The following is a 20872-nucleotide window of genomic DNA, read 5'->3' as shown; positions in this document are numbered from 1 at the left end:
GTTCAGTTTTACTGCCAAAATCTTTGGTATTCAGAGCCGTGCAAAACAGGGTTCAAAGTCTCAGCAGGAGCTGTGCATGGCTGAGCAAGCGAAGACATTGGTCCAGCAAGCAACACGCCCTCTCAAGTCCCGTTATGTGGGAATGGAAGCATGGAAAGGGAGGCTGTTCTTTGGACTGGGCAAGCAAACGGGAACTCCTCCTGCGAGGGATGGACCTGGGCCATCTGTTCACGACCTGCGCTGGCATCTCTGTGACCCAGAAGACGGGGGACATGACAGCAGCATCTCTGAACCAGACTGAGCAGAACTTTCCTCCTGGGAGGCTGGGCTATCGGTGGGTCCCGGAGATGGTGCCAGAATGAGAGGCAAGGCCAGCGCAGGAGCCGGGAAGATGCAAAGTGCTTTAGTGATCATAGGATCATAGTAGAGTTCGAAGTCCAGCCCTCTGCAATGCAGGAATCTCAGAAGGTTCTTGCTGATGTTGAGTAGGAATCTCATTCTTGTAACCGGAATCCATTGGTTCGGGTCCTAGCCTCCAGAGCAGGAAAAAACAAGCTCGCTTCATCTTCCATGTGACAGCCCTTGAGATATTTAAAGAAGGCTCTAACAACAACATTTTATTTATATCCCGCCCTCCCCAGCCGAAGCCGGGCTCAGAGCGGCTAACAACAGTAAAAATAACACCGTTTACATAAAATCATAATCATTTAATTGAAATACATTCTAAAATCAATTCATTCTAAAATCAATTCAGAGTCAAATTAATGGCAACCATTGGGCTAGAATTCTGTGAGGATTACCGAAGGAGGGGGTCAGACTGTGCCTTGGCCAAAGGCCTGGTGGAACAGCTCTGTCTTGCAGGCCCTGCGGAAAGATGTCAAGTCCCGCAGGGCCCTAGTCTCTTGTGACAGAGCATTCCACCAGATCGGAGCCACGGCCAAAAAATCCCTGGCTCTGGTTGAGGCCAGCCTAACCTCCCTGTGGTCCGGGACCTCCAAGATGTTTTTATTTGAAGACCGTAAGGTCCTCCGCGGGACATACCAGGAGAGGTGGTCCCGTAGGTACGAGGGTCCTAGGCTGTATATCTCCTCTCAGTCTCCTCTTTAACATACCCGGCCTTCTCAACCTTTCCTCATAAGGCTTAGTTTCCAGACCCTAGATCATCTTGGTTGCCCTCCTCTGCACACGTTCTGGCCTGTCAACATCCTTCTTAAGTTGTGGTGCCCAGAATTGGACACAGAATTCCAGGTGTGGTCTGACTAAGGCAGAATAATACTATGACTTCCCTTGATCTGGACACTAGACATGTATTGATGCAGCCTAGAATAGCATTAGCTATTTTTGCTGCTGCATCACACTGTTGGCTCGTGATAAGTTTGTGATGAGGGGTGGAGTGGAGCACCAGAAGGGGATCTGATTCCCTGAGGTGGTTCACCCATCTCCTGACTCCCTGGCACAGCTCATTCCAACCTGATGGGCCCCTCTCTGGGTGAAGAACAGCCAACTTCCCCTAACCCTCACCCTGGTCTGACCAGCTGCTCCACGATGTGTCCTCGGGACACATGACAGACTACATTGGTCCGGCTAGCTCAGCGAGGGTTCAGGCAGCAGTCTCTCTCTCCCTGGCCTATGTGGGAGCAGCACAGATTGAGCCTGGGATATATTTTTTTCCATTCCCCCCCCCCCATGCCAAGCAGGCACACTGACCCTGAGGCACAGTCCTCTCCCTGCACAGAAACTTGCATACAAGGGACTTGCTGTATCTAGGTCCAAATAGCAACACCCTAGAGGTCCTGGGCCCTAAGGAAGTTAGATTAGCCTCAACCAGAGCCAGGGCCTTTTCAACACTGGCCCCAGCCTGGTGGAACGCTTGTGTCTCATGAGACCAGGGCCCTGCAGGATCTGATTTCTTTCCGCAGGGCCTGTAAGACAGAGTTGCTCTGCCTGGCCTTTGGCTTGGAATCAACTTTATCCACTTCCCCTCTTTCCTTTTTCCTTCTGTGATGGAACTCCTATTTGAGGACTTCCCAGGCTTTTTTCTGGCCCATGTAGGACCAGTCTGAATAGTTGGCCTTGGTGAAGATTTGACATTTTCATCCCCAAAAAGTTTTTGATTTGAGTTTCTATTAAAATGAGACTGTATTTTAATGTTGTATTTTAATCTTGTTTTTAAGTTGTATCTTAATCAATTGTTTTATATCTGGTGTTAACCACCCTGAGCCTGGTCTTGGCTGGGGAGGGCGGGGTATAAATAAAATGTATTATTATTGGGATGTGGGTGGCGCTGTGGTCTAAACCACTGAGCCTCTTGGGCTTGCCGATTGGAGGTTTGGCGGTTCAAATCCCCGCGACAGGGTGAACTCCCGTTGCTCTGTCCCAGCTCCTGCCAACCTAGCAGTTTGAAAGCACACCAGTGCAAGTAGATAAATAGGTACCCCTGTGGCGGGAAGGTAAACGGCGTTTCCATGCGCTCTGGTTTCCATCACGGTGTCCCGTTACACCAGAAGCGTTTTAGTCCTGCTGGCCACATGACCCAGAAAGCTGTTTGTAGACAAATACCGGCTCCCTTGGCCAAAAGCGAGACGAGCGTCGCAACCCCATAGTCACCTTTGACTGGAGTTAACCATCCAGAGGTCCTTTACCTTTTTTACCACATGGTGTTCATGTGCGTACACAGAGTGGCACCCTCCTGCAGCAAGGCAGACAAAGGCTACTTCCTGGTTGCTGCCTACAGGCTTTCAGCCCCCTTTTCACAGCTGGAAACAGGGAATGTATTGTTGACTGTCCACAGGCCTCCCCAGTTGGATTGGATTACCCAGAGCTCTGGTTTCCCTACAGGGGAGAGGTTCCCTGGAGGTGACTCGGAGAGTAAGAGGCCACAGCTGAGGTTGAGGCCATTCCTAGATCTTTTGGGGGCTGGGACTGCGTTCTCTGGGGATCCAGTGACAGCGTTGGTCTCTTTTTTGACTATAAATGGTAAAAAGAGAGAGAGACAGAGAGAGACCCAAAACCCTGGTGCAGGACCATGACTCATTCTTTCCTGCCGGAGTCTGTGGGGGGTGAGAATTCAGCCCCTGATCCTGTCTGAATAGCCGCCGCTTCTTCTCTGGGACTAAGGCTGTGTTTAAGGCACACAGCTCCCCACAAAGACTGCTCAGGACTGTGGTTTATCCCTTTGAGAGCCTGAAGTTCGCAGCACCCTGAACAAACTCCAGTTACCAGGATTCGGGGGGGGGGGAGTTGTGTACCCTGAAAGTACAGTTGTGTACACAGACTAAGGCTGAGATTTTGTTGCTGGGTTGGGTTAACCCAACGGGTCAATGGCATGGATTCGTGGGCCTGCCCAGGGAGATTCTGGCATTTGGGGTCACGAGATGGGAGCCACATGAACATCTCGCCAGGTTGTCATTGTTGTTGTTAGAATTTGTATACCGCCCTATACCCAGGGGTCTCAGGGCAGTTCACAGAATAAAATCAAGATATAAAACCACAAAATTCATAATAAAAGTAAAAACAACCCAATAGCTCCCCCCCAAAGCATTTAAAAGGGCATAAGATGTAAATCAGATTACCCAAAGTCCTGGTTAAAAAGGAACATTTTTGCCTAGCGCCTAAAGGTGTACATTGAAGGCGCCAGGCAAACTTCCCTGGGGAGAGCATTCCACAGACGGGGAGCCACTGCAGAGAAGCAGTGTTGAGTGGAGAAGCTTTCAAAGCGAATTGTGCATGGTTTAATTGTCCGACTGTGAACCTTCTCCTTGGTTGTGACAAGGCTTAAGCCCAACTGGAGCGATTTCACAGAGCTGTCATAATGTTGTGCGGAGCTGAGAGGCAGGTGTCGTCTACTTGTCTTCCTTCCTCTCATTATTATTATTATTATTATTATTATTATTATTATTATTATTATTATTACAGTGGTACCTCTGGTTAAGAACTTAATTCGTTCTGGAGGTCCGTTCTTAACCTGAAACTGTTCTTAACCTGAAGCACCACTTTAGCTAATGGGGCCTCCTGCTGCTGCCATGCCACTGCTGCACGATTTCTGTTCTCATCCTGAAGCAAAGTTCTTAACCCGAGGTACTATTTCTGGGTTAGCAGAGTCTGTAACCTGAAGCGTATGTAACCTGAAGCGTATGTAACCCGAGGTACCACTGTAGTTTCCAGGCCTAATTCAAAGCGATGACTGTCTCTCTCCACATGAAGCGACCTGGACCCTAAAATCATCCTCTGAGGCTCCACCAAGGAGAGCGAAATGTTGCAAGCCGCGTTAGCGCAAACTAAGCAAGTTTGCAAGGGCCTGTTTTGCAGGGAGGAGGTGGTAGCCAGGCCCCGGAGCCCATGAGATCCTACTGGGAAGGCACACACACCCTGTTTCCACTGCTCTGGACTGGTTCTTGCATAGCTATCAGACCAGAAGGACTACAGAACTGGGTTTTCCGTGTGTGTGAAAGATGAGATTATCCATCCAGCGCAAAACTTTGCAACTCGTTCTGAATGCTGGATTGCATGCATCTCTGGGTTTGCCGATTTAGGCCCCGTTCCATCCATTCTCAGCTGATTTCTCCCACAATGGCTTGTGGTCAAATGGTTGGTGCTATCCTCTCCTCGGAGCTCTACTTCTCTCCCGGAGTCCTCAGATGGTGCGTGTTTGTGTTCCAAAATAATCCAGGCAGGCAGCTGGTTTTTCCTGCCCTTTGACTTGAGACTTCAGAGTATTTCGGGAGTTGTGGGTGCTTTGCTTGAGGCCAGCAAAGAGGAAGCCCCCACGCAGCACGATCCTAGCGCCCCCTAAGCCGTTCCCCTTTTCTTCTTTTCTGTTTTTGGAAGAGGAACAAAAATTGGGAAGGGGCTTAAAAAAAAAAGTTGGCCAAATAATAATCATATTTTTGGATTGCACTTGGTTGCCGCGGCAACCTCTTGGAAACATGACAGGATCTGAGCTCCTGAGCACCAAATAAGGTAAGTAGGATTTTGGGGGAAGATGCGAGGCGAGTAGAAGCGCCTGCTGGTCTCTTCCCAACCAGGCCATCTCCAGAGATGATGCTGATTTGGGGGCAAAGCTTGTGCTGTCTGGGTGCTTCTGTTGAGTGGCAGCACAGATGATAACAGGAATAATAATTTTATTATTTATATCCTGCCCATCTGTCTGGGTTGCTATACAGGCTTGTTACATGCCTAGGAAATTTTTTGGGAGGGGGTTCTGCTTCCAGTAAAAGGAATTATCTGGATGGGGGTTTGAGATTGTGCTTTGTGACATTTTTCCACTTCACGGTGCTCCAAGACCTGCTTGCTTGCACACTCTGCTATTCCAGAGGGAGAAACGATAACTACCCAGAATGCTTTGAGGACTGTAGTCAAAAGAGGGAGCCTGTCTACCGGGTTGGTTTGGGGCCTGTGGGAGAAGCATCCCTCGCCCCAGTACAACTGCAATGTGGGGCTTGGCCACCAATGAAGCAGTGGGGGGAATTTTACCTCAGGCTGAGTTCAGGTGTGTGTGGTCACCTTTAGCCTCTCAGAGAGCGTGGGGATTGCTTGTAATCAGAGGCGACTGTGAGAATATCCGTCCCACTTCAAAATCCCCTCAAGAGATGTACAAACTCCACTGTGAGGCACTTCCTCGTTTGGGGTATATCTCGAGGGTATACAGTGGTACCTCGGTTTTCAAACGTCTCGGAAGTCAAACATTTTGGTTTTCGAACGCCAAAAACCCAGAAGTAAATGCTTTCCGTTTTTGAACACGCCTTGGAAGTCAAACGGCTTCTGCTGCTTTTACTTGTTATTTTTCTCAGTTTTCTGCAGGCCTCCCTTTGCGCCTCGGTTTTCAAATGTTTCGGAACTCGGAACGGATTATGTTCAAAAACCGAGGTAGCACTGTATTTGAGGCATCCATTACCTACTTGCGAGGGTTGCCTTTGAGGTTGGCACCAAGCAGTTTCTTTCCTGGCTTGGCAGTACCAGGGGCAATGCAGGTGTGTAAGAGTCACAGAGGCCTCTGCCATGGCAACATCCCCACGATATACTCCAGAGGGGTTTCAGGGATGCAGGCAGTCGAGCAAAGTTCGTCATCCATCTCTGGATCCGTTTGTCTGGAAGGGCTTAGCGAAGGCCTCTGGACCAGGTTTGTTCACCTGACTGAAGTGAGGTTTGTGTGCCTTGCAAGATGCCATACATTTCATAGACAGGGGTCATCTATTCCTGTCCCCCCCACAGTGCAGGAATTGTGCCCCTGGGTGGGCTCAAACCACCGACCTTCTGGTTGACAGCCAGACACACACCTGGCCCCTTGTGCCGCTGGTTAAATTGCTATTTGTACCACTTTAACAACATCTTCTCATTCATGTGACTCTGCAAGTTCTCTCTGAAACTCATGCTCTTGTTGAGGCAAATTTCTAGCTTTTTTTGACTGAGGAATTGACTGAGGTTCATAGAGAAAAATACAAAGCTTAATATCTCACCCCCTTTTTATCCAAACTAAGACTTTGATCTATATACAATAAAAACATAAAGGGGGGGGGGAGAGGAGAGTAGAAAAGAGGTTAAAAGAGAAATATAGAAATATAAGATTCAGAAAGTAAAGAACTTCCAAGTCTTCATCTGTCCGCTATGTAAAAACAATATTCACTTTGTCCCGTGAGGCGAGTTTCAAGTTCTCATGGTCACAGAGAGAAAGATTTATCTTTGTTGCTTTAACTTCGTAGCTGTGACACACAGTGGTGTCTTGGGGGTGCCGGGGACCCCAAAAGAAGGGTGAGGTGGATTTGTGTTCTTCATCCTTGAGGAGCAACTCTGATGTGTTCGTGCGCCCAGGCGCACCGCTTCTGGAAGAGGTCCAAGTGGTGTGTTTCCAAAGCCACCTTTTGCTCCTCTCTTCCATTTTTGACTCCTGCCCCTTGCGGGAGAAGACTATGAAAAGCTCTCTCCTCTTTTTGAAACTCAGCGCTCAGCCCCCCGTTGCCTCTGGGAAGTCTTTCATTAACCATTCCCCGGTGAGGCTGCCTTTGCGTCTGGCAGCTTCACAAAATCTATAAATAAGATATTTGTGTGCACATGTTATTGTGGCCCTCAGCTGTTTGGAGACTGGGGTGGGAAGAGGTGTCTTGCTGGAAACCAGGATGCAGAAGGAATAAAGGAGCTATGAAGGGAGAATGTTCACGTTAGATATGCAGAAATAAAAAACTGCTACCCTTGCTAGCTCCGTTCACCAACCCCACTCCCCACTTCTTCCACATTAATGACCCAGATTTCCCCCTTCCTACCTCAGGCAACTATACCAAACTTGCTTTTCACCTTCCTGACCTGATTTCTTCATGCAAATGCAGGATTGTGATGCAGCACTACGAATCCTCCAATGGGGGCTGTGTGACGACAGCCTTGCATTTTTATGTATATAGGAAGAAAGGGGGAACCCGTCCTCCTACTCCTAATCCACCCCCTTCAGCAAGATAAACTGTGACCCTTTCCCTCCAAACTATCTGTGCATGCTAATAGCTTACTTTATTTTGAAAATAACAGCATTGTCTTTCCAGTGCAAAAAGCTTGAGGCAGTTTACAGTAGCAGAAACACTTAAAAACAATGAAACCAACATGAAGTTATAACCAGGAAGAGCATCAACAATGGGGAGAGGCTCAGAGTCCTTCTGGCCAAGAACACTTTCAAGTCTGTAAAAAGATTAAAAACCACAGGTGCTAAAAAGCTAAATCTGGGCGGTGCGGCAGAAGGAGACAATTTTAACCTGGCACGTAAAAACTATCCAAGGAAGATGTTGGCGATTCCGCAGCAGTGGCTGTACCCCAGAGTTTGTTCTGCTTTGTGAAGCCACAGTTTTATTTTCCCATCGGTATGGCTTTTGGAGCATGGCCTTATCAGGATTTTAAAGCACAGGTCCATTTCTGAGGCCCAGGGTTGCCTTAACTGCAACTAGCCTGCCGCCCATCGGGTAGGGCAGGTTGCAAATGAAACAGTACCAGTATCACGATGACATTTTTCTCCTGAGACAATTGCAAGACAAAGATGTCAGTGCAGGGCAGCAGGCAAAGTGATGTGCTGTTCTACACACTTAAGATGCTAGGTCTGCACCAACCCCCATAGCTCAGTGGTAGAGCATCTGCTTTGCATGCAGAAGGTTGCAAGTTCAATCCCCGACATCTCCAGTTATTATTGCTGACAGTATTGTTACGATTAAACTTATTTATTGCTTTTTTGCCGCAGCAACTCAAAGCGATTTACAGAATTTTAAACAAAAATCTTACTCTTGACATACATAAAAGCCAACATTTTAAAAACATGAAAAGACAAATCCATTAAAAATATATATAGATTAAAACATCCCACTCAGGCAAAAAGATAGTTGATAGTTGAAAGCCTGGTGAAAAAGGAGTCTTTTCTTGGCACCTATAGATACGTAATGGTGATGCCAGGCAAGCCTCCCTGGGGAGAGTATTCCACAAGCAGGGAGCCACCACTGAAAAGGCCTGTTTTTGTGTTGCTACCCCCTGGACCTCCTGTGGAAGGGACAGACGAAGATGGGCTTCAGATTATGATTGCAGGGTGCAGGTCGGTTAATATGGGCAGAGTTGGTCCTTGAGACACAGGGGCTCTGAGCCACAGAAGACTAATAAGCCAGATGAACCTATGGTCCGACTCTGTATATGGCAGCTGTCTGTGTATCCTCCTGGTTTTGGCACTCTTACCCAGGTCATGAAATGATCAGGCTACATGTTGATGGGGAAACTCGGGGTTTGATGACATTACTACCTGAGCCAGTGCATGCCTAAACATAACAGGGCTGCCGTTTGTTTGTTTGTTTTTTAAAATAAAAATGTTATTAACAATTTCAACATAACAAATGATCAAAACAAATCATCTTCATTATTTCCCCCCCTTTCCCCCCCAACAAACCCTCCCTCCCCCCCCCAGACTTCCCTCAGCTCCTCTTTCTGATTTCTCAACTCATGTTATTCTCTGCATATTGTAAAATTGCATACTTCCTTGTATTATCTATCTACTATATTAACCCTCACTAAATTTGTGTATGTTAATTCAAAACCTGCCAAGGAGTCCGGTTCATTTTGTTGTCTTTTTAAATAATTTGTAAAAAGTTCCCGTTCTTCTTTAAAGTCACAGTTGTCCTTATCTCGCAATTTGTATGTCAATTTCTCCAGTTCTGCATAGTTCATCCATTTTTCTTGCCACTGTTCTTTTGTCGGGGTTTCCTCATTCTTCCATCCTTGTGCTATCAAGACTCTTGCTGCTGTTGTAGCATACATGAATAAGTACAGGGCTGCTGTTTTTGACAGCAAAGTGTGTCTCCTTCACTGAAATGCTGAGGTGCAACTCAGCTTGCATTAAAGACCGGTGGGTCTGCATGGGAGAAAGTGTATAAAGGGAAGACCCTCCAGACTCCCTAGCCCGTCCTTTAAACCTGTGCTAAGTGCTAGACCAGGGGTAGGCAACCTAAGGCCCAGGGGCTGGATGCGGCCCAATTGCCTTCTCAATCCGGCCCGTGGACAGTCCGGGAATCAGCATGTTTTTACATGAGTAGAATGTGTTCTTTTATTTAAAATGCATCTCTCAGTTATTTGTGGGCCCTGCCTGGTGGTTTTACATGAGTAGAATGTGTGCTTTTATTTGTTATTTGTGGGGCATAGGAAATGATTCATATATTTTTTTCCAAAATATATTCCGGCCCACCACATGTTCTGAGGGACGGTGGACCGGCCTACGACTGAAAAAGGTTGCTGACCCCTCTGCTAGACTGATGCTCTCAAGGTTGCTTTCCTCATTTTTCACATCCTTCTCCTCCCTCCTTGCCTTGGGAGAGGAGACATCTTTGTGTGTGTCTCTTGCTGAGCACAAAGAGCAGGCATGGCTCTGTTACTAGTCTGGCAGAACTCAGGCCTTCCCTATCAAATATGTGTTTCTTATTTTCTTAAACTCGGAGTGATTATAACCAAGGGTGAGGTGTGTTCTTAATCCAGCAGGGATCCAGCACTCAGTTCAGCTTCCAAGCTGCATGTTTACATTCCATGACATAAGTTGGTGTGAGACAAAAAATTGTCGGTCAAATTCACGTCGCCTGACGGTTCTGCCTTCTTTCCTAGGAACCTGGCCCGGCAAAGATGGCTGTCACCAGTAGCAACATCCCTGGTGCAGAGAAGGTCCCGACCACAAAGTCCACCCTTTGGCAGGAAGAAATGAGGAGCAAAGACCAGCCAGATGGCAACGGGGGACTCAGCCCAGCCCCAAGCCCTGTGCAAGGCCAGGCCCCCCCTGGATGCTCCTTGAAGGAGCCCACGCTGGACAGCAAGGAAGGTAAGGGTTGAACCCTGAACCCAGACAGAACAGAGAGGACAAGGCCGGCACAGAAGGCCGGGGGTCAACCATGTTTTTTGCACATGGGACGTGCTGTGTTAGCACACCTGATATCCCACACCTCCGCGTTTCGGAAGATACCTGCGTAAAGCATGGAGGCCTTGCGAAATAAGTGGAGAGACCCTGTCCCTCTGCTTATCTTTGCTGCTGCGAAGGATTGTGTAACGTCCAAAGAGAAGAAGTCAAGTCTCTCCTGTTTTGAAGGAACGTGTTGACTTCCCAGTGACCCTGTCCGAATATGTTATGGCTCTGGCCTGCTGGAGCTGGGAGAGTATCAGAGAATAGCAAAGATAAATCCAAGGCTAACACGCCGTAAAGAGAATGGTTTGGCAGAGCTGCAGGGGCTGATTTGGGTGGCTTCAGGCGCGTCCCAAGAACAGCATGTTCATTGTGAGAGTCAGCGAGGTTTTAGTGGTTAGGTTCCCGGACGAGGACTGTGGCAGACCAGGGGTCAAGGCCAAACTCAGCTGTGAAATTCTCACTGGGTGACCTTGGAGTCTGGTCGCTGCCTCTAGGCCTAACCTACCTCACAGGTTGTTGGGTGGATTAGATGGGGGGGGGAGAACCTTGCACGCCACCTTGAACTCCTCGGAAGAAATCGTGGCATGAAATGCAATGATAAACAAAAACCTTGCGTGAGGCCTGGGTGGGGTGTACAGAGGAGGGAGTCCGAGAATTGGGAAGGGGCTGCAAGGGAGCTTTTCAAGCCCTGCCCAGCTGTTGGGGACCACCGTTCTTGTCGGTGGAGTCTGCATCAAACTCTGTGGGTGGCATTGTTGGGCTGGCAGGGCTGTTGTTAATAATAATAATAATAATAATAATAATAATAATAATAATAATAATAATGATGATGATGTTTTATTTATACTCCGCCCTCCCCAGCCAAGACCGGGCTCAGGGCGGTTAACACCAGGTATAAAACAATTGATTAAAATACAACTTGGAAACAAGATTAGAATGGAACGTTAAAATGCAGCCTCATTTCAGTAGAAACTCAAATCAAAAACTTTTTGGGGATGAAAACGTCAAATCTTCACCCAAGTTGCCCAAGTGCAGCAAATCATTTTTCTTTTTCGCATGCAAGGAAGCAAAAGGCTGTGTGCTTGTGATTAAGGACACTGGGGGGGGGGGGGAGCTAAACTCTGCCTCCAGGTGGCTCCCCATATTTTGTGTGTTGGGCTTTGACACCCTCTCGACTGTCTCCCAAACCTCCTTCCCCACTGCGAGCATCCTGACCCCACTCGATGAGTTCCATTTCTTGATGTGACGCTCAAGACCCTCTTTACCTCGAGCTTTCCCAAAACATTGCAGAGTTTGGGAACTGGCGACGTTTACACAATTTAAATAATGCTAAGAGGTGTCAGGATCTTGAATGTGTTTGCTAAACACCCCCCCCCCAATACCACCTCTAGATAGGGGGCAATAGGACTTTTGTCTCCAACCAATAATAAACTGCGGAATGCCTTGATTTTTTTTTTGCATCTCTCGGCTCACCACCTGAACTGCCCTGCATTTCTTGTCAAACAGTGAGTTCCTCTTTCGTTCTCCCGTCCCCAGTGGTTTGCCTCATCGCACTGCCCCCCATCTCCTCTGATTAGTCTGCCAGCAGCTCTGCTGCATTGTTCTCCACGAAACAATAAGGGCTAGGGATCTGCTTCCTGTTCAGGATGATGAGTTTCTCCCTTGGCTACCTAGGAAGAGCCAATGTTTCCCTCCTCCTTTATCTGTGTTTCAAGGCTGGCTATCAAAAGCGCCTTCCTCTTCCTTGCCTTCCTCTCAGGGGGTTCACCATTCTAGCATGTGCAATGCTTGGGATTAATCAAGATGGGCTTTTTATTTATTTTTTGCCCTTGGTACCAAAAATGTTCGACTTCCCACCCCATTTTCCATGCCCAATATCTTCTATCTCTTATACCAACGCATCCATACTATATTCTCTTAATTCCTTCTGTTGCTCCTATTTCAAATCCTGCTTGCGAGTTCATCATACTACGACGTTTTCTTGAAAGGGCTTCCCTTCTTCCACAAAGCAGTTGTCATTAGAATCTCTTACTCTGGCAATTAATTTTGCCAGTTCTGCATAGTCCCTCACCTTACTTACCCATTCCTTGGTGGGAACGTCTTCTTCCTTCCATTTTTGTGTGTGGAGAATCCTAGCCGCCATTGTTACATACGCAAACAACTTTAATGCTGGTTTTAAATGGTGTTTTGATGTCCTTTCAACTTGCTGTTTTTAGCCAGTTTGCTTCGTATTTTATAACGTTCAGTAGTGCCGTAAGCTGCCTTAAATCCCAATAATGATGATAATAATAATGATGATAATAATATAATAAAATTATTTATTTATTTATACATACATACATACATACATACATACATACATACCCCGTCCATCTGGCTGGGTTTCTCCAGCCACTCTGGGTGGCTCCCAACAGAATATTAAAAACATGATAAAACATCAAACATTAAAAACTTTCCCTAAACAGGGCTGCCTTCAGATATCTTCTAAAAGCCAGATAGTTGTTTATTTCCTTGGCATCTAATGGGAGGGTGGGCGCCACTACCGAGAAGGCCCTCTGCCTGGTTCCCTGTAACCTCACAGTGAGGGAACCGCCAGAAGGCCTTGAGTAGAAAGGTGGGTGGTGTTTATAATATTAAATAAGTTCCACCCCACCGATCTACATAGCCCTGAGTTCCCTGCAGGGAGGGGGGGCGCCCAAGGGCAGCCCAGTCACCTCCAGCTTCTCCTTGCCTCCTCACAGACGACAGCAGCATGCACGGCGACCGAAGCGACAGCGGGCGGAAAACCCGGGTGGAGAGCGGCTACTTCTCCTTGGAGAAGACGAAACAGGATGGGAAGCCGGACGAGCAGCAGCTGCCGACCCCGCCATCCCCTCCCAGCCCCAGCACCCCCAACAACAGGTACAGTGACTCCCAGTCGCCCTCCCCGGAGCAGAGCTGCCCCTTTCCTTCCCCAGGTGGCCCCCCAGGCAGCCGAATGGTGTACAGCTTCTCCCTCAACTGCCTGGACTTGACGAGCGACTACAAGGACTCGGCAGCGAGAGACGGGGCGAGGGGAGCCGAGAGGCCGGGCCGCCCCCTTTCCTTTAGAGCAAGCCGGCAGTACGCCACCCTGGCCGATGTCCCCAAGGCTGTCAGGATTAGTAACCGGGAGGCTTTCCAAGCGGAGAGGAAGAGGCTGGAGCGGCGTTCCCGAGCTCGCAGCCCCGGAAGGGAAGAGGTGGCTCGGCTCTTTGGCAGCGAAAGGAGGTAAGGAATGAGGGTTTCTCATTTGGAGGAAGCTGGTTGGCTCCTGGCAGATGAAGTTCACTGCGCCTCTCGCGGCGTTTCTCCAATTTGGGTCTCCTGTTGTCGGACTACAAATCCCATCATCCCTGGCCACTGGATGATGGGCCTTGTAGTCCAACAACAGCTGGAGGCCCGAGATGGAGAGACGCAGCAACTTTTGAGTGGGGTTTTGAGCTGGCCTGCTGGGCACAAATAGGGCAGCCTCCGCAAGACCGTTTTTGCTGGGTGGGTGGCGTTAAGTGTGGCCCAACCAAGTGGCATTTCAAGAGATCACTTGGTTGTGCAGAAGAAGGGATAGTGGGATCCGGATTCACAAACGGCAAGGCAGCCAGGAAGCTGAAAGCAGGTGCAGGCAACTCACTTACTTGTGTGTGACCACCAAAAGTTCTTGGTTTAGCTGCCTCCCAGAGCACCGCACCCAAGCCCTGAAACTATGTGTCACTGCATCCAGGATGCAAAGGAACTCCTCTTCCGTGGACATGACTTTAATGCAGGGGTTTTGCGGGTATCGCACAGCATGGGCAGGGAGTCTGGTATCTGGTTCGGGGCTTGGAAAATGTTAGCTTTCTTCGGAAAGAAAGAAAGTTGCTGGACCTCATGCTATTGAAGCAAAGCGCAGAGAGAGCCTCCAAAATTAAAGAGTAGGTCAGCACCAGGTTTTAACTCAGTTGGCAGTTGAGTTTAAAGCTTTGCACAACTGCCTCTCTCCCCTCCCCACATATTTCCCTAGGCAATGCATGTGTGGGGAGTCTGGCATGTATGCTGGCCTAGCTTAATGAGCTATGATGGAGACTCAAGGAGACATCGTTTAGTGGAGCTGAATAAGCTGTAAAATACCTTGGTATGGGGACAATAGCTGGATTGGTGCAATAGCTCTGCTGCTGTGCAAGGCCCATATTTGCAGCTTCAAAGGTGTCTTGCAGACATACAACCGCGCGTGTGTGTGTGTGTGACATTCCAGACCCCTCACATATAATAGTTGAAACTTGCCTTTCCAAATCAACTCTCTCTCTCTCTCTCGGCATGACGAGGCCTGCAGATAAAACGACAAGAGAGCAGGAGGCGCAGGACCAGAGGGGAGAAAGCTGTCTTCTCTCTTTTGCTCGCTCTTGATTCCCGACAGGAGTGTTCACTCGAGCAGGTTTCTGACGAGTGGCTGCGGGGTCTTTTTGCATTTGTCTCCAGTATGCACAGAATCACAGCAGTTGGAAGGGGACCTGAGGGTCATCTAGTTCAACCATCTGCAACGCAAAAATGTTTTGTCCAACGTGGGACTTGAACCCGCGACCCTGAGGTTAAGAGTCTCGTGCTGAGCTACCCCAGACAGACTATGCTGTGGTGTTGACCCTTGCACCAAAAAGCAAAAGTACAAGGGGTGGAAAGAATATTGGGGGATTCTTGGGCCACATTGGTTAGGCCGCCTTACATTTAAAGCAGTATTGTACAACTTTCAACAGCCCCAAAGAATTCTGGGAGATGTAGTTTGTTAAGGGTGCTGAGAGTCGTTTGGAGACCCCTATTCCTCACGCAGAGCTACGATTCCCAGAGTGGCTTAGAAGTCAGTCCCTCTTACCAGGGAAATCTGGGAACTGTAGGTCTGGGAAGGAAATAGGGAGTCTCCTAATAACTCTCAGCACCCTTAACTAATTACAATTCCTGGGATGCATTAGGGGGAGAAATTATTTCTCAAGAGGTATAAATAGCGCTTTAAATGTAAGGGGTGGTATTCTGTTAGCTTTTACTCAGAGAATAATTGAGTTGTCTTCATTACTTCCAGTGGGTCTCGTCTGAGTAGCCCACAGTGTGGATGTGGTCTTAGCATAGCTGTCAACATTTCCCTTTTTTTAAGGGAAATTCCCTTATTCCGAATAGGATTCCTCACAAGAAAAGGGAAAAGTTGACAGCTATGGGTCTTAGTGTAGAAACAACCAGGACATTCTGCAGGTCATTCAAGATGCATCTCAGGTGCCTAAAAGTTCTCACCAGGGACCCTGCAGTGATCCTAAGCTGATGCTCGCATGAGATCTAGGAACTTTTTGCAATGGGAAAGCTACATTTTTCAGGATGACCCTTTTTGTGCCAGGTACCAGTCTCCGTGCACGCATGGGTGGGGAATTCCCTCGCAGGTGAGACCCTCCTCATGTTTCTTTCCTGACATGTGCCCAGAAGGTACAGGCTTCATGTAACTTCGAAGGCCTGGCAGGTGGCTGGGCCCCCTCTCCCAGAGCCGCTCAGCTGAGTAGGTGACACACCTTGTCGTGTCTTTTGAAAAATGGAGGGAGAACGTACATGCCCCAAGAAGTGGTCCCCTTTCCAGGTTCGTGGATTGCAGGATTCATTAGTGTTGCTGTGGAACTGGGGAAATAATAATAATAATAATAATAATAATAATAATAATAATAATAATAATATATTTATACCTCACCCATGTGGCTGGGTTTCCCAAGAGAATTAATGATAATAAAGCAATAAAACATCAGACATTTAAAAGCTTCCCTAAACAGGGCTGCCTTCAGATGTCTTCTAAAAGTCAGAGAGTTGTTTATTTTCTTGACATCTGATAGGAGGCCGTTCCACAGGGCAGGTGCCACTACCGAGAAGGCCCTCTGCCTGGTTCCCTGTAACTTGGCTTCTTGCAGCGAGGGAACCGCCAGAAGGCCCTTGGAGCTGGACCTCAGTGTCCAGGCTGAACGATGGGGGTGGAGACGCTCCTTCAGGTATACTGGGCTGAATGCCATTTAGGGCTTTAAAGGTCAGCACCAACACTTTGAATTGTGCTCAGAAATGTCCTAGGAGCCCAAAGGAAACTAGGCAGCTTGTAGAGCAGGTCAGGCCAACTCCTCAGACCAAGAGGGCCGCAAGAATCCTTGGGACAATGCCTGGCCCAAGGTCACCCAGTGAGAGCTTCATGACCGAGCAGAGATTTGAACCCTGGTCTCCCAGGGTCCAACACTCTAACCACTGCTCTCTGCTGGTTTAGCCTTACGTGCAAACCAGCTTGGCGTGACTCCGTCCCGTCGCGAGCTTTTCCTTCCCTGCTAGCAGCTGCCAGTGATTGCACAAGTGTAACATCTGAATGAAGTCCCAGAATGCAAAGAAGCATGGATATTTTTTGGGAGGGGGTGTCATTAGCGAAATATCCAACAGGAGATGAATGGGGCTGCTGTGCACGGCCTCTCTGGTTACCCTCCAGCCATCCTGGTGTCTGAAACTCTCCTAAGAGGCATGCAGCCCTTAAGAACAGCTGGATCCAGCCGGCATCTGGCTTCCAGAAATGTCTGGGGAAACTCTTCAGCAGGGTGTGGACGCTGCGGCCTTCTTGTTGCTGGTCCCTTAGCGCCTGCTCTTGGGATGTGCCATGTTCCCTCTGGCCATGGAGGTCCTCCTGAGCTGTCGCGGTTAATAGCTGTCAATCAGCTCTCTCCTCCGCAAAGGCGTCTTCTGTATCCAGGTGGGCTGGCGCAGGACGGTTTTCCGAGCCCTGCCTGCGGCCACCTGCAATGGTGAATTAACATTGCCCTGCAACACCCCCCCTTCCCCTTCTGCTTGGCTGCTGGCTGCTTCTCTGCTTTCTCCACTTTGCTTCTTGCTTATTAACATTCTTCTCCCACCTGTGAGTCGGTTCTGTTGCCGTTTGTGGAGCTGAGCAAACTTGTTCCAAGCATCTGGTGTCTGTTTTTGCACCTGGATTTTCCTCCTCCTCTATTTGTGCCTGGTCTCCGTTTGCGCATGTGAGCCCACTCCCCACTTACCACTCCCACCCCTGTCACAAACACATACTGCACACGCCAGGGTCCCAAGGAATAGACCAAGCGCTTTAAAAACAGCCAGCAAAATCCCAAACTCACATACTGCCTCCTGCCTTAGTCCCTCTGGGTCTTGGATTTCTTGTGCCAATTCTAATGTTCTCTGAGGGGCTGCGGGGTTATTCTAGCAACAGCCCAGAGCAAACAGTCCTTAGAACTAGTTACAGGTAGGTCGCTGGGTTGCTCTGCCATGTTGTTGTTGTTTAGTCATTTAGTCTTGTCCGACTCTTCGTGACCCCCTGGACCAGAGCACGCCAGGCACTCCTGTCTTCCACTGCCTTCCGCAGTTTGGTCAGATTCATGTTTGTAGCTTCGAGAACACTGTCCAACCATCTCATCCTCTGTCGTCCCCTTCTCCTTGTGCCCTCCATCTTCCCCAACCTCAGGGTCTTTTCCAGGGAGTCTTCTCTTCTCATGAGGTGGCCAAAGTATTAGAGCCTCAGCTTCAGGATCTGTCCTTCCAGTGAGCACTCAGGGCAGATTTCCTTCAGAATGGATAGGTTTGATCTTCTTGCAGTCCATGGGACTCTCAAGAGTCTCCTCCAGCACCATAATTCAAAAGCATCAATTCTATAGTTGAAACAAATTAAATTAAATTAAATTAAAAAATTCCTTCCAGTAGCATCTTATTGGTATGAGCTTTCGTGTGCATGCATGTATCTGAAGAAGTGTGCATGCACACGAAAGCTCATACTGATAACTAACTCAGTTGGTCTCTAAGGAGCTACTGGAAGGAATTTTTTATTTTATTTTATTAGTCCTTAGAGGAGCAGTTTTCATACTCCTTTCTACCCACCACCCCAGGCTTCCTTGGAAGCATATCAGGGATTCAAAACCAAGGAGATCATTACACAAGTTTGTCTGCCAGATCCACCTTCCCCTGGTTTGTTCTTTCTCACGGGGAGATTCAGTTGCTAAGCAGAGTGCGAGAGGCATTGTCTGTGACCAGAAAAAGCAGTGTTTGAAATTAGCCAGGAGCCAGGCGCATTTTGCTCCTAGGTATCGGCCAAGTGAGGATGCCTGGACACAAGAATGGTGCCTGACATCTCCACCATCTGAAGGTGCATGCCTGGGGATCATTGGATCTGAACTGTTTTCACACACTAATAGTCCATCCTGTAGAATTCTATCTTTTATATTTTAACCTCATAATCAGAACCAAATTTCAGGAACCAAATTGCTTTTTCTGTGCAGCCTGAGCAGGAGCAGTGAATGACATTATGGTTAATTCTTGCTCACAGTTGGGAAGAATATTCCTATGTTTTGAGTGGTCTGTGTCACCATTAAGAAAAATAAGTAGAAATCGGCCAATATCTATTTGGAGTATCCCTGGATCAAGTGATTTTCCTTCTTTGAGTTCTGAAAGTTCTTAACCTAGCTCAAGGTTGTCATCTGAACAGATGTTTAACTGAGAATCAATCACTGTCAGTCCATGAAAAATAAAACTTTAAGCTGTCTTGCACCAAAAAAAGAAAAGAAAAGCAACAAGACATTCTGTTTTGGTGACCGCAACTTTGGTTTAAGGAGCCATTTGGCACCTATCTTATATATCTGAATTACTAACACTGAGTAAAAGCCCCACCTGGACCATCTCTGGCTTCAGAGAGAGGCTAACCTGCAGCAGCTCCAGGTGTTGTTTGTTGGGACTCTCACTCCTGCCAGGCCATCCAACATGGCCAAAGATCAGGATTGATGGGACGCGGGTGGCGCTGTGGTCTAAACCACTGAGCCTAGGGCTTGCCGGTCAGAAGGTTGGCGGTTCGAATCCCCGCAATGGGGTGAGCTCCCGTTGCTCGGTCCCTGCTCCTGCCAACCTAGCAGTTCAACAGCACATCAAAGTGCAAGTAGATAAATAGGTACCGCTCTGGCGGGAAGGTAAACGGCGTTTCCGTGCGCTGCTCTGGTTCGCCAGAAGCGGCTTAGTCCTGCTGGCCACATGACCCGGAAGCTGTACGCCGTCTCCCTTGGCCAATAAAGCAAGATGAGCACCGCAACCCCAGAGTCGGCCACGACTGGACCTAACGGTCAGGGGTCCCTTTACCTTTACTTTACAGCCCAGCATCAACTTGCAGGTTTGCTTTTTTAGGGCTTCCTCTTCATCCATTTTCAAACTTTTCTCTATACCATCATGAGGGCTAGAAGCATGTTTTTAAAATGCAGTATTTGGCTGAGAAAAGTGTCCCCCCCCTCCGGTAACATGTTCACTGGCAGAGCCGAGATTCAGTGGTTGGCTACAATTCAGTTTTCACAATCCTCTTTTTTTAAAAGGAATGGATCAGGAATTCAGCACTACAAAACGGAGCACGGTTTAGTCCAGCTGAAACACAGATTAGCGGCACATTTGCAAGCTGGTATAAACGTCTGTACTTAAGCCAGCTTCAGATGGGTTTGAAATTGCTGTAGTTGTTGCAGAGGAATTGGGAATTGTAATGTTAGGGTAGTGCCCCCTTAACCACTTTCAAGAAATCATGACTACTAGGTGGTCTTGAGAGCAAAGGGTGGCTCCTAAACTGGTTTGAAACCGGTTTAAATTTGTAGTGTAAATGTGCCCTAGGATGAGAGAAAATGTTTATTGAATAGGTGCCAGTTGGAGGATATGTGACCCATCCTGGTTTATGCCAACCTTGCCAATTTACAAGAGCCTTCAAGTGGCATGGGATTCATCTCTGGAAAGGCGTGTCTCACAGTTCATTGGTGTCCACACTCCCCCTGCTGGTAGCATAGATTCATAGGATTGTAGAGTTGGAAGGGGGCTTGAGGGTCATCTAGTCCACCCCCACCCCCAAAATGAAGGAATCTCAACTCAAGCATCTGTGACAGATGGACGTCCAAACTCTGCTTCAAAACCTTCAAGGAAGGAGGGTCCACCACCTCCCAAGGGAGACCGTTCCACTGTCAAGCAGCTCTTGATGTCAGAAACTTCTTCCTGGTGTTTAGTCGGAAACTCCTTCCTTGGAACTTGAATCCATTGGTTTTTCCTCTGGAGCAAGAGAAAACAAGCTTGCTCCCTATTCCATGGGACGGCCCTTTAGATATTTGAAAATGGCTATCCTATCTCCTCTTAGTCTCCTCTTTTCCAGGCTAAACATACCCAGCTCCTTCAACCGTTCCTCATCAGGCTTAGTCTCCAGACCCTTGATCATCTTGGGTCACCCTCTTCTGCACATGTTCCAGCTTGTCAACATCCTTCTTAGATTGTGGTGCCCAGAGCTGGACACAGAATTCCAGGTGTCGTCTGACCAAGGCAGAATAGAGCGGTTCTATGACTTCCACAACTTTTTTTGCCAACTCATTTTGCTGTACAATGGAAATGGAAACTGAACTGTTCTGTCTAAATTTTACTTCCCAATAGGCGCATGTTGTGTTTCTGGATGAGGTTTTTGGT

At 48.1% G+C, this 20872-nt stretch overlaps 1 protein-coding gene across 9 annotated transcripts in view; it reads left to right on the top strand.

Moving 5' to 3' along the window:
- MPRIP (myosin phosphatase Rho interacting protein) overlaps nt 1-20872 on the top strand; it is a 161814-nt gene that overhangs the window by 89257 nt on the left and 51685 nt on the right. For 5 of the 9 annotated variants that reach the window (XM_077918691.1, XM_028705639.2, XM_077918688.1 and 2 more), the window contains exons 6-7: nt 10102-10312; nt 13135-13642. In XM_077918691.1, coding sequence (XP_077774817.1) covers nt 10102-10312; nt 13135-13642 — 719 coding nt within the window. The remainder of the gene's footprint in view (nt 1-10101; nt 10313-13134; nt 13643-20872) is intronic. The other 4 variants (XM_028705642.2, XM_028705643.2, XM_028705645.2 and 1 more) reach the window with 1 other exon arrangement.

Source organism: Podarcis muralis, chromosome 14 (assembly GCF_964188315.1).
Source record: "Podarcis muralis chromosome 14, rPodMur119.hap1.1, whole genome shotgun sequence".
In the NCBI taxonomy this organism is placed as follows: domain Eukaryota; kingdom Metazoa; phylum Chordata; class Lepidosauria; order Squamata; family Lacertidae; genus Podarcis; species Podarcis muralis.
This window is presented reverse-complemented; position numbering and strand designations above follow the sequence as displayed.